The 13,727-nt window shown below is 35.7% G+C and overlaps 1 protein-coding gene across 1 annotated transcript in view; it reads right to left on the bottom strand.

Annotated features, from left to right (window-relative positions):
* Nucleotides 1-3,198: 3,198 nt before the first annotated feature.
* The window catches only part of LOC113232223 (GTPase-activating protein CdGAPr), a 44,550-nt gene continuing 34,021 nt past the window's right edge, over nt 3,199-13,727 (bottom strand). The window contains exons 19-25 of the mRNA XM_026466878.1: nt 13,346-13,484; nt 12,575-12,684; nt 10,607-10,741; nt 10,092-10,166; nt 7,208-9,025; nt 7,106-7,171; nt 3,199-3,450 (exon numbers count right to left, since the gene is read on the bottom strand). Coding sequence (XP_026322663.1) covers nt 3,369-3,450; nt 7,106-7,171; nt 7,208-9,025; nt 10,092-10,166; nt 10,607-10,741; nt 12,575-12,684; nt 13,346-13,484 — 2,425 coding nt within the window. The 3' untranslated portion in view covers nt 3,199-3,368. The remainder of the gene's footprint in view (nt 3,451-7,105; nt 7,172-7,207; nt 9,026-10,091; nt 10,167-10,606; nt 10,742-12,574; nt 12,685-13,345; nt 13,485-13,727) is intronic.

The following is a 13,727-nucleotide window of genomic DNA, read 5'->3' as shown; positions in this document are numbered from 1 at the left end:
GTCATCAGCATTGCATTCTACTCAAGACGGAACTCATGACGGTGTGTCAGACTAGCATTATACTAAAAATGAAGTTGTTACTGGTGATGTCATCAGAATAGTATTCCACGTAAAATGAGTCTGATCGGTGGTGATCTAGTTTAGTAACAGCTTGAGACGTCATCAAAATAGGCATTCCAATGTAAATAGTCGCAAGGGTTTTTGTACAAAAATGCGAATTTTACAGTGTGTAAAGAGGCACATTGTCGTAAATGTGATTCAATATTGTATTACATTTTGGTCGATTTATACATACTTTTTACACGTTAATTCATTACATAAGATCCTAATTTATTAGACAACATTCTTTGAAAAACAACTTCAGCACACAAAACCAAATAACTATTACTTATGAAAGCCAATTTCAAGTTGCGACACAAATAAATTTTTCATAGTACATTATCATAAGCACGCGATCCAAATGTACAAACAGTTGTTCTTTATTCGTGATTTTCGATATCGATTATCTTCATTTAGCAAAGGCAGAAGCAGACTGTTGTGTACAGTTATACCACTACGTACACGTAATATATTTCAAATTGGAATACAAATGAAAGTAATTGCGGAAAGATGAGGCGGAGACTCGTGAAAGTATGGTGTTTTATACAATTTCTTAACCGAGAGATTGCACGTGTGTTGTGGGCCGCGGTTTGTTCAGAGTGTGAGGACAACAGCTCAGTGGCGACAACGTGGGGGGAGCTGATACGAGATAAGATTGTTTTTTTAAATAATATAACACTTATTAATACAATAAGTATATATAATACTTATCAAATGAGATGGAGGTCAAAGTCGAGGACGGAAACTGAAGACGATGAGGTCGACGATGGAGTATGCAACCAAAATAATGGCTATTCATTCTCGCCTTGAAAAGACCCAAGTTATAGCATTCAGGGAATATGTCCGAGGGCAAGAAATTCGCAATGCGTTAACGGATTGTATTGGAAATATTCGAACAATATAGCAGCCCCTTAGTCCATTTGCACACTGTATGTGACTATACAAATCTAGAAAACTCGGAAAACACTAATATCGCTTGTACATCTAGAGATAAAATAATGATATATATTAACTAACGAGTTTCTTTCGTGATTTCAAATTAAAAGTTGTCACAGTAAAAGTGGGTTTGTTTTCATGTACTAAAAATGTCCATTCAAAGAGTGCTAACAAATAACTTAGGAATGAATATTAATAGTCACATTTAAAAAAAAACAACACCATCATATAAAAAGAGATTCGAATATGATTCATAACGAGTATTCATAATTAATAACTTAACCAAATATAATGTGAGAGAAAAACAATTATTAATAAAGTCTTAAAATTATTACAATTTATTAAATAAAATAATAATAATACTAGCGCTTTGTGATGTTAATGTTACAAAAATAAATAAGATTGATAACATAACAATTTTTTTTATAATTAAGATTAAAAAAAAATATTTATACAGTTACATAAAAATTATTTTTCCATAATATCAAGTGAAGAGACAGCCCACGTAGCCCCATATCTTTCTACATTACTTTTGATTATAGTGACCCTCTCTATCTACCCTTACGAGATACGAGAAGGGCACTATAACCTGTGCGCGCACAGGAACCTTACAAGTTCAGTTTCTGACCCCACATCAACCAGTGTACAGGGTTGTCACTTGACTTCATCCGGTTCTTCGAGAGGCTAGTGCCTCGAGTGAGCCGTCCCGGGTGCACGTACAGTACACTCCCTATTTTCCAGATAGGTACCGGAGCTGTAGGCACGTTCAATGAATCAAGTGAAGAGACTAACAAGTTGTACGCCAGTTGCAGCGCCGCAAACCGCCGGCCACCCTGAGACATAACGTTGACAAGTTATACTTGTAATTTCACCAGCACCCTTACCCTTCCACACCGGAACGCTTTACTGCTTGGCGGTAGAACGCACGCACGCACGCTGGTACTGAATAGCATTATATTATTATGATATTAATGTAAAGAAATTTACTCTGGTGGTGGTACCAGAGCTCAGTCACTCGCTCAAGGTTATGCTATAAGTGCCTACCGCTGAGTGTACCGACGTCAGTACAAGCGATCATACAAGTCTTTCACTTACGAGCATTCGGCTCGCAAGACTGCACACGGCGGGAAACGTTATAGAAAGCGTGCTTAAGTTTCTTTTTTTTCGTAGTGAGCGCCTGCTGTCGTTAGTCAGATTTAGTAGGCTATTCTGTTACGTAGTATTATGTATTCTGTGGCATTACCCAGAGCTTCTAGACTAGAACCAATTTTGCGTGTTGCTTACCACCAGACCTACAACTTGTCTGTCCCGTCTCTCGGAGCTCATCAAGTAATAACCTTGCAAAGTATTCTGATGTTAAGGATCCTATTTAGTGGCACAAAAGTCTATAGACAACGATAACATCACATCTGTACAGTTCATGCATCCCCTGAAAACTTGAAACCAAGTCTGAAAGATCACGAAGGAACATCACAATGTCTCGGTATAGTAAAAGGTGATATTTTAACTTGAAATGCATGTTTAGGTTCCTGGTGGATCTTATTTAAGCAGGTTTGTGTCAACATTAAAATATATCGGTATGTAGTTGCGTGGAAGAATTGGATTCATAAGTTTTTACATATAAAAAGTGGTCGAGAAAGCATTTTTTTAAATCGCGTATAGTTAGAATGAGCTATGACGTATTAAAAGAAACAAACATACGCGAAACAGTTGCGTTTCCAAGTTATTATATCAATATCAATCATAAGACGTCCACTGCTGATCACAGGCCACTTTATATGTAACTGTATATAATATTTCTTTTTATAAACACAACTTACATTTCATATTAAATGAGTAAAATTTTTTGCTTCATAAATTACAAAATATGAATAACAATGCAAATTACTTGACGACTTCAAACTGGATTTCGAAACAGCCGAGCCGATTTTGATGTAAAGATAAAATTATGTTTAGTATATGACAACTTTTTACTTATTTGGAAGATTTTGCAAAATTTTCAAATTTGGTGGCGTAAACAATGGTGCCACCACATTACGTGTGTTCGTATAAAGGCAAGTCAAATAGACTGTTAGTTACTGTAATTCATAGACATAGGCCACACATTCCAAGTGCATATAAAATTTTAGAAAGCCCCTTTTCAAGCAAGAAAGGATTTACGACAAAAAGTATAATTTGGTGCTATCGTACGACAAATAAGTCCAATTTATATAACAAATAAATCCAATTTATACGTACGAAAAAATACCAGTTTTCAGTGATCAAGTAATTTTTGAGTAAATACAAGAATAATTACATTTAATAATAATAATAAATAAGCTAATAAATTATTATTATCCATTGGAATTTTGTGATTTTTGTTCAAACATGGCCGCCATGTCCCGAATGTTGTATGAGGGGGACATTTTTTCTTTCCTGTCAATAAGATAAATAAATTTAAAAAATTGTAGAGATCCGTGTTCAGTATTAGAAGGTATGTGGGCGTTAGTGTTTCAAATTCGACTATAATTCACGTGTGTACAGTCAAAACTGCATGAAACTTTATTACATTTTGGACCTTGGTCCTAACAGGCCACTAACAGATTGATATCATCATTTCAGCTAAAATACATCCACTGCTGAACATAGGCCTCCCCAAAGAATTCCACAACGACCTGTCCTGCGCCGCTTGCATCCAGCGGATTTAACAGGTTCAACGCATTAACTGCATGGAGTCGAAACGGACTTTATGCAGCCGAGATCGACTGCATGCAGTTAATATGTGAAGTCGTTGCCAACTTAGTACAGTCGATGTCTCAGCTGCATGAAGTTGATTACGACTTCACGCATTGACGACACCCGTCAATTGTTTCAAATTCGGGCTGGCCAATCGGAGCGCAGTTGTCACAGTAAGGATGTGGCATAAGGATTTCTGGAAGGGCAGCTAAAGGCAACAGATAGGGGTATAGAGGTGGCTGTTTACTAGGCCAAAGAAATATAACACTGGTTTGGTATTTTATTGGCATTTGTCATTGACTCTACAAGAGGAAGAAGAATTAGATCCAAAAATTTCGTTCTGTCTAAACAGCGAAGTATAGTCGTCGTATCATATGTCCAGATTTTAATATATGAATATATGTAATTAATAATTATAATAATTTAATAAATGAATAAATTGATGAGTTTTGACAAGAGCTACAATTCAATGCGCTAAGAGCTAAACGGAAAACACGTTGTCGTGGAAAACTGCCAAATGCCACTTACGACAATTAGTCAAGAGACACTATTACGTGAAAACTGGTGATACACACAACATCTACAGTTAAATAGTACGAAAAAAAGAAACAAAAATAAAAAGTCACAAAGCGTTTTGGAATACAAACACAAATAAACCAATTCCTTTTTACCCGACTGCGGGAGGGTTATGTTTTTCGAGTGTATGTCGGTTTCTTTGTCACGTTGTACAGTTTAAACGGCTTGATGGATTTTGACATATAAGGTGTCATAGGCTAATCAAAAAATCAAGATAGTGATGGGCAATATTTGTTGCAGTCGGGTTTTTGTTCTTTTAAATAATTTTCAGACTTGTTTTAAACAAGCTGTACTAGAACATTAGTGGCGATGGTCACCTATTTCCCACCACTTTCCTAACACTCACATATTTTCCACCACTTTATTGTCTGATAATTTTCTAACTCTTCATATATTTAGAGGCTTTGATCATTATTGAACATATCTGCTTGATTAGGAAAACAATTAATCAAGAAAAGACAATAAAATCCAAACAGATAACTCAAAATACTACCTATAGTCTGTCTTTTTTGAAGATGGGGTAAAATAACAGTTCATTGTGCGAATGTTGCACATTTGCAAGCAGCTAGTGATTGGAATCGATAAATATTCTATCGATTATGGTCGCACATAAATAGCCGAACGTGTTTCATTTGAATTGTCAATTTCTGTATGTTCACTAAACATAAAAAAGATATGTTTTAAAGTTTTTCATTATAATTCAATATAGATAATCAAGTCCGCCTGCTCTTGTTAAAATGTATATGAATAAAAATTTATTTCCATACTATTAGGCCAACTGTCAAAATAAGAATGAAGTAATAACACAGTTAGTAATCACTAGAACGTCGTAACATTCACAATTCTGTTCAATTTCTACGTACGAGGTAAGTGGTTGTTCTGTACTGTTTCAGACATTGTCGCTGCTATATCTTAAGTCAATGAGAAAAATCTTAAAAAAAACTGTAATTCAGAAACAGGAGAAAAACATTTTTATATATACTAAACATGACTTTTTGACATGTACATATTTTCCACCACATTTGCTCGTAAATGGTATGATTGCATGGTGGCTAACTTGAATATAACGCCCTAAATAAAACCCGGGGGGCCTTTGTTCTTTCCATTACGGCCATTGTCGGCAAGTTTTTGTTTTAATTTGTAGCACGACATTGTTCCTTAAATAGGTCAGATTCAAATTCAAGTAAGGAGGTTGCTTAAGTTCAAAATTAAATATTCGCTTAGAATGTTATCTAAACAGAAATTTAATTGAAATTCAGCCATATACTACTGAAATATTTACTGTAAAGAATTTCTTATAATTGTTTTTAATTATTTCCTGCACAAAAAATTTTAATTATACAATTTAGCATTTTTTTTACAGTCCATAACGGCTGTGCGTGTTTGCTTTTTATAACATTTTAATTCGAGTTGTATTATGTATGGAAGAATGAAAAAAAAAAAAAATTGCGTCATTTGCAAGATCCATAATTGTTGTGTTGTGAACTATATTTACTTATATTGTATTTATTTTCTCGTGATGAAAAACATTGTATGTATCGCGGACGGTAAAAAATACAAAAGTCGAGTTATTAAAGCCCTCAGCCTTTGACTTCGGGCTTCTAATAGATCCTCGTTGGTAATTTCTTATTTATCCTCACAAACACAATGTACTGCAACCCTCTATATATTTGTTAATTATTTTTATGTGTTCTTCGTTTTATTTATTTTGAATTATACAGGGTGTAAATTTGAAATGGGGCAGCAAGGCCAGCTACCTTAATCGTTGTAGTTACAGGAAAATGGTTCTAGAAGACTATCCATGAATTTTGAAGATATTTTGAGTGGCATTCACATATTTTGAAAAAATGGTACAGTCAGCAAGACAAAAGGCAATTTTTACAAAACTTTTTTTTATGCCATTCGTTCCGGTCTCTGGTAAGGATCAATAGTCTCTATGGGACCAACTGAGGTAAGAGCACTCGAAATGGCAGAAATCGCAAAAAATCTTTTACCACACATTTTAAATGAAAAGTTTTTGTTAGAAACGAAACTGGCCACTACTCTACAAATAAGACTTAAGTAAAACCAAACCATAATCACATCGGATCGATTGGCATACAAAAAAGGTTTGGAAAAATTGCCTTTTATCTGGCTGACTGTACCATTTTTTCAAAATCTGTGAATGCCAATCAAAATATCTTCAAAATTCATGGATAGTCTTCTAGAGCCGTTTTCCTGTAATTACAACGATTAAGGTAGCTGGCCTTGCTGCCCCGTCTCAAATTTACACCGTGTATAATTCAATTAATTATTTTTAATTATATAATAATATATATTAAGAATGAATGCGAACATATTTTGTGATAATATTCGTATACCATTTACTGGCGCAACACGCTTAACTATATGAGTATCGAATTTTAAACTTTATGTACACTACATGTACCGTGTATAATCGTAACAGATATATATAAACAGATACAATAGAGATCAAAGAGTGACTCATCGGAGCCGAAAGCTAACAACCTCCCCCTCGTCTTAACACTACTCTAGGCACAAACTTGCTTAAAAAGTTATCGAAGCAATACGTCCTTTAAATGTCATATTCCAAAATGCTTAAAGAACAGAAAGAATAGTTTGTACTTACCTTTCAAAACTGCTGCGACCAGCGCTCTCTCTTCGACTATCGCATCTTTCTAAATCTCTTCTTTCATCTCTCAATAACTCTCTCGACTCTCTGTCGTATTGCAAATCTGTCCTATCTCGCAATTCTCTATCTCGTCTTTCTCTCGAATACTGGTCAAACTCACTGCTATCTCGCGGTGTATCTCGTCTATCTCTTGAATATTCTTCATTTATCTCTCTGCTATCTGGTATATCTCTTCTATTTCCTAAATACTCAACTTTTTCCGGACTAGTTGGTGACGGTATCGTATCGAAGTTATTAGGGCTTTTGGCCAGTGAAAATTTCATTCTTTGGCCTAAATCCACTGTATTACGTCTTTCGAATTTTGTATTAGAGTCATCCCGTAACCGCTCGCATCGTTCTATAGACTCCTCATCCTTTTTAATTTTAATTCTCGTTAACTGTTCTGGATTGCTTCTAAAAGATTGGCTACTGTACTTTTCCCTTAAGAAATTTCTTCTTTCCTCTTTGTACTTTTCAATTCGTTCCCTACTTAACTTCTTCTCTGCTTCAAATCCAATTAAAGTCTTTAAATCCGGTTTGACATCAAATCGTTGAATTAACGAAATCTTATTCTCAGTAGTCGGTGTTATACTTTCGAATTTCGGTTTTTGCTCTTCAAGGTTTAAGTTCAAATCTATTTTCTTCTTACCATCTCTTACTTCTAAACTTTTTCTTCTATCTACGTATGTTCTTTCTGGTCCAAATTCTTTAATGAAAGCATTTTCATCCAGCGACCTCGCATTTAAAGAGTTCTTGGACAATTTATTGTTGCCTTTGGGGGACGTTTGCCTTGTTTCTTGCTTGACCATATCAGATTTACGTTCCAAACTAGGGTATTTAATTTCAGCTTTGAATTTCTCAAAAACAAAGGGTCCTTTTTGTTCTGTGGGGCTTTCAAAACGTATAGCTAACTCCCTTACGTTTAAATTCTTACTTTTTATAATATTGCCGTTGTCTTTCTCAATATGTTCAACATTATCGTTAGTCAATTCATGTTTGTCGCATATCTTCAAAGTATCAACATTGATACTGTCAAATTCTTTACCGAATTCAATATTTTCATAATGCCGTTCCTTTTCAGGGGTTTCGAGAATCATAGCGTTTACCTCATCAATGCTTTTCTTGAAGAACTTAACTTGGTTGTATACTTCTTTATCATCAGCTGTTGAGTCTGTAGGCGTTTCAAGTATGATTAAATCTTGTTCAATTTCAGGTTGGCATGCGGGTGTAGGTAATGACGCGTCTATATCAGGAATGGAAGCATCTTCTACTATAGACAAATTATTATCCAAATTAACGTCTTCATATATTGAATCCCTATCATTTGTTGGTGTAAGATCATTTTTATTTTTAGTGGGAGACCTAAATGTAATACTAATGGTAGACTTTAAAGGGCTTTTTAAAGGCGATCCCGGTGAACTTGTACTAGATGATTGTAAATTTATATAATTGGGTCTTGTAAAGTTATAGCATTCATAAACTTCATCATTGTGTTTCAAACTGGTGTCGTAACTAGACGAACTTTCGTGTGATGACGTCATAATTTTCATAAGGTCTTGCTTACGATCCGACTCTGAGTTTGATGACGTAGAAACAGCAGACAATCTGTTCAGATTCTGGTAACTAATATCTTTAACTGGACTGTCTTCGCCGAAGCGTACATTTTCGTAATCAGCAGCTTTTAATTCACACTTTAGGCATTTCTCTTGCGTACAATTTTCGCAGCTGTTTTCAATTTTAATCGTATGTTTATTATCTTCCGAATCACTTTCTAGAGTCTCATAATTTGGGGTAGCCGGTGTTACAGGACTGGAGTTCAATGTGCTAGTCGTCAAGTTACTTACAGAACTGTTCTCAATAGGCCAGTCAATCTTTATCAATGTGGAATGTCCGTCTTTACCGTGCCAACTAAGTCGTGAGTTTGTATTATTGATAGTATTGACATTATTGACAGTTATACTGTCAATCGGGTGGTGTAGACCACTGTATCGAGAGCTGTTTTTTGTTTTGCGCGGCGAGTTTCTATCCCTGGAAATTGTTAGTAGGAGCTTGAAATTTGTCATATTTATTTTATTAGTTTTTTGGAGATTGCAGATTGAGTTTATTGTTGAATTAATTTGTTATCTCTCTGATTTTCGTAGTGCTCCCTTTTATGGTAATATAAGTCGAAGGCAGAATTTTGGTGTTTATCTCATTTCAGGTTCCACTTTTAGATTTGTCTTTAATAGTTCATTGTGTTCGACATAATAGTAAATAGTACTAATCCAAGTACCAACGTGCAGATTTAAATATCATTCAAGTATTAAAAGAACGAAAAATCAATCTACAATCTCCAAAATCTAAAGTACATTGCTACGAGAACAACAAATTTTCAAAAAGATTTTAACTAATTAAATTACTATTGTCATATTAGACTATTGTAGCTATAAGCTTGCCTACATAATCAACTGAAGTTCCAGTAGGTATCTGAGGTGGGCCATATATAAACCAGAGTTGCGCAAGATCACGGTGGATGGAACGAACTGCAGGACGCCTGGTATTAAGTGATATGTTGTATATAGCAGTAGTGTCACTCAGAGCTTTAAATCGCAAAATCTGAGGGACACTGCCACTGCGCCCGTCACCGTGAGACATAAGTGACAAGTCTTATAGGTAAGGTGGACAAGGCGCTCTACCGCTGCTACAAACATCTGGTCTGGTATGTCGATGATGAGGTATAATATGGCTATGATAACAATTTGCAAGTAATTTTTTTTCACGTTTATAGTTATTTCTTTGTATTCAAAAGTGGTTCGAATTGTTGTGTAAAATCATCAATTTGAAATATCATGTTTTGTCAATGATTTCTTACAAGTCAGAAACACCCAGCTCACATCCACTTTAGTAAAAAAAAATATATAACGGTATTCAAGTCCAGAACCTCCTCGCCGAACCAAGGTGGTCAAAGTTAAAAATAAGACAAGCTTATAACTTAAACCAGAAAATGTAGTAACAATGTGGTCTACAATGAAATTAGCTACAGTTCTATATTATTAAAATGTATTGTTATTGTCTTGTGATGCATTTATTTGTTATTGTCCTGCGTTGTATTTACCTGAGTTTCACGCTGCCAAGAGACGTTTGGAAGTCGGCGAGTGACGCCAACGGGCTATCGCGATCTTTACATAATCTGAAACAACATTATTATTTGGTTATTTGTGATGTACGCTTATCGAATACGCAACGGGCTTGTCAAGGAAATCGAATGAACTTTAACGTATTCGGTGTGCAGTGGCGCATAATATTAATGTATGAAGTCGTATGGTTTTTATCGAATAGTCATTTAACAAGCGGCGTCCAGTATTGAAGTATCTTTTGGAATGAGGGCACGCATAATTTTATAAATACAAAATGACCAGCGCACCTTCTGTGGACAACGATTTTTCAAAAGTGCAACGTGTTCTCAGGGCGATTGCGTGTGTGAATACTATCCGTCTTTTAAGCGCACGAATATATATCGCGTGAACACCCCGCTGTCTATCCGCTTGTAATCGAGTCGTGTGACCGAGGCTTAGTGTAATGGCCCGCTCACACGGTCCACCTCGGACAGTCCCTAGCCGTTGGCCTCACCGCTTGGCGATGTCCTTGTGCGGCGGGCTGTGCGCGCGCGCTTCGCACTGCCTCTTCTCGGGCGGCTTGGCGCGCGGCGAGTCCCCGTCGATGTAGCTGATGGACGCGATCTGCTCCTCCAGCGCGGTGCGCTTCCTGGAAAGCGAACGACTTTAATGTAGAGCTGCTAGTATTACCAAGGGCAATGTTTTTTATCCGTGGTTCTACCAGCAGAACTACGGGCAAGAAATGATTACATTGTATGGGTATTGCCTACTGATCGGGTAGTACAGTCACCGTCAAAATTAATAATGTTACCGGTTCTGAGCCAATTACAATTGTTTTCTAAGATGATACCTGTGACAGTTCATAAGAGATAAATTATTTTTAATACAGTTGCTCACAAAAGCCGAAAGTTGGACTTTTCGCACTAGTGCTATTTACTTTAACATTTTTTTATTTACTGTTGTTTCAAGTCTTAAACATAGAACTAAAGAGGTTGTATATTTAATTGATATTTATGTGCTTTGTGACGCAAGTCATTCGTCATTAAAAATTATATTTACTTTCAAACATCTTATTTGTTTAAATTGCATAGGTGTTTTATAAAACAACGGGTTACATTTAAAAATACCAAAATATTTTCCATAAAGATGGCTGATTGCGTATTAACAATGACCGGAGGTGAGTGTTACGCGAGACCGCTGCGCGCAGCGCCACTAAAATAGTAATTTTAATGTGGCTGAATACTGGCAACAGTTGAGTTGAGTTGAGTTTGAGAAATAAAATGAGTTTTTTTTTAAATACTGTTTTATTTTACTTTCAATGCAGTTTTTTCGCAAATGTATTAAAAAACGTCATTTGATAAACGTAAGGACTTGTCATTTTCACTTGTCTCGAGTCTTGTCCCTCGCCTCGGGCCAAGAAGCCTCGAGGCTCGCGAATAATAACTAACTTTCCGAACTTGTATCAAAAATAACTACTTCGTAAGTATCGCTTTTAAGTGAAAATATTAATGGTGCGTGTATTCACTCTGGGGGTAGTTAATAAGCACAGAAACAACGTGGTTACTAAAGATAGAGAAAAAATTATGTTACAAGTCGGTGATAAGACTGTTGTAAACGAACAAGAAATTGTTGAAATTTTTTCTGATTTGTTTAATTTTGGAAGTGCTTCTATTTCGTCTGAGCTTGGGTTAATTCCTTGCTTTCCAGTAACATACATTTTATTAACAAAGACATGAATTGGACACAAATTGCTACGTGTGAGGTACGAACAATTTTCAGGAAGATGGAGAGAAAAAAATCAACTGGCTATGACGAAATGCCTATACGGTTATTCAAGATAATGTGGACATCCTGGCAGAACCACTTTCTAAGTTCTACAATGAGTGCTACATTCAGGGGGGTTTTCCAGAACAACTGAAAATAGCAAAAATAATTCCCATATATAAAAAAGGTAAGAAAACAGATCCAAAGAACTACAGACCTACTTAAAACGCGGCTATGCGACAAAATATTTTTGAGATATAAAAAACCATAACCCAGTTTTAGAGTATTGAAATTGTTTAATGATATTTCAGATATGCACCGTTAAGGTAAGTCCCGATAAGCCGCACACGTTAACTAATTTTAACTGTTTTTAAAAGTGAATTTTGTGTTCCATCTTATGCTATTTAAAACGGATATTTGACCATTTGTCACTTTGCCACGTTTTAGTTAGTGGACAGCAGTATATATTGTGCGTCCCGTTTTAAATACAATTTTGAAGCTTAAAAACAAGATTGAATTTTAAAACAGGACGTGAACATTTTAAAACAGTCACTATAACATAAAACATGCTCCCCAGAAAAAAAAATCTACAAAACATCGACGATATGTCCATGAACATATTTAATTTTGATTATTTGCCGTTTGTTTTTATATTTACCACTAGGAGCTAAGGTAAATAACATATACTCGTGTACATTGCTATCTCCAGTTACAGTACCTGTCTGCCATATCCGAAGCAGCCTCGATATCAACTCTCAAATTCCTTCTGGGACTGGGTTCAGCGCTGCACAATCCGGATTCCGGTGGCGTCGAGCAAAGGGAGTCGCCCTGCCATGAAAGGTTATTTAATTTAAAAATTATTAATAACATTTTTGTCCTGCAGAAATTTGCGATTTAGAATCTGAGCCCCAAAGTGTCTTTGAATAAATAAAATAACAATATCAGTACAGAGTACTAAAAAAGCCGACCTCAAAAGTCATTTATCCCCTAGTTTGCCACCCTTAGAGGTGAAACACTTTCTTCAAATTTAAATGGGACTACAATTGAGGTACCCTCTTTCCAACAAAAAAAAGTATCATCAAAATCGGTTTACAAATTCAGAGTTATCGCGTAACATACATACAAAAAAAACATGGGCTGTATTAGATTTAATTACCGATGAAATGTGATGCCGTTTGTTTTGTAATTAGATATTTTGCTGTTTATCCCACATCATCGAATGGAACAGCCTCCCCCAGAGAAACTATCATTACAATAAATACAGAATATTTTTGGAATATACGGAGACGTACAGACAGGTCAGTTGCTGGCGCTGTACTATTTCAGTTTTCTCATTTGTGATTTCATCGCAAACGAGAATTGATATTTAAAATTGATTTAAGGTCCATTGGCTTGATGAGATGCCAGGGATGGATGGCCCTTATTTCGTGTCTCTATTTCTTGTTGTATACTCAATGATAGAAATAGATTATATAGCGAAAATAAATACCTGATATTGTATAGTGTGTAAGGCGGTGTCGTCCTCTTCGCTGAACATGTGATGATCTCGTTCTTGCGGCGACAAACGAAGTCTCATGTCTGCCAATTCCGCTTGCCACGGTTCGAAGTACGAGTCGCATGAAGATGATCTGAAAAATGTTTAAAAATAATATTATTGAAAAAGATTTCGTTACAATGTCAGTGTAATAGATACTTATTTTAATAATCTCAGTACAGAGTACTAAAAAAAACCGACCTCAAAAGTACGTAGAATTACATCTATTGCCAAGTTTTACTGAAATCGGTTACCGGAAAGTGCGCAAACCCGGATTCATCCCCTATTTCGCCACTATACGGAACTTGACACAGGAGATAATAAAAATCGGTTCTCA

Source organism: Hyposmocoma kahamanoa, unplaced genomic scaffold, assembly GCF_003589595.1.
Source record: "Hyposmocoma kahamanoa isolate Upper Pololo Valley unplaced genomic scaffold, ASM358959v1 67, whole genome shotgun sequence".
NCBI lineage: Eukaryota > Metazoa > Arthropoda > Insecta > Lepidoptera > Cosmopterigidae > Hyposmocoma > Hyposmocoma kahamanoa.
This window is presented reverse-complemented; position numbering and strand designations above follow the sequence as displayed.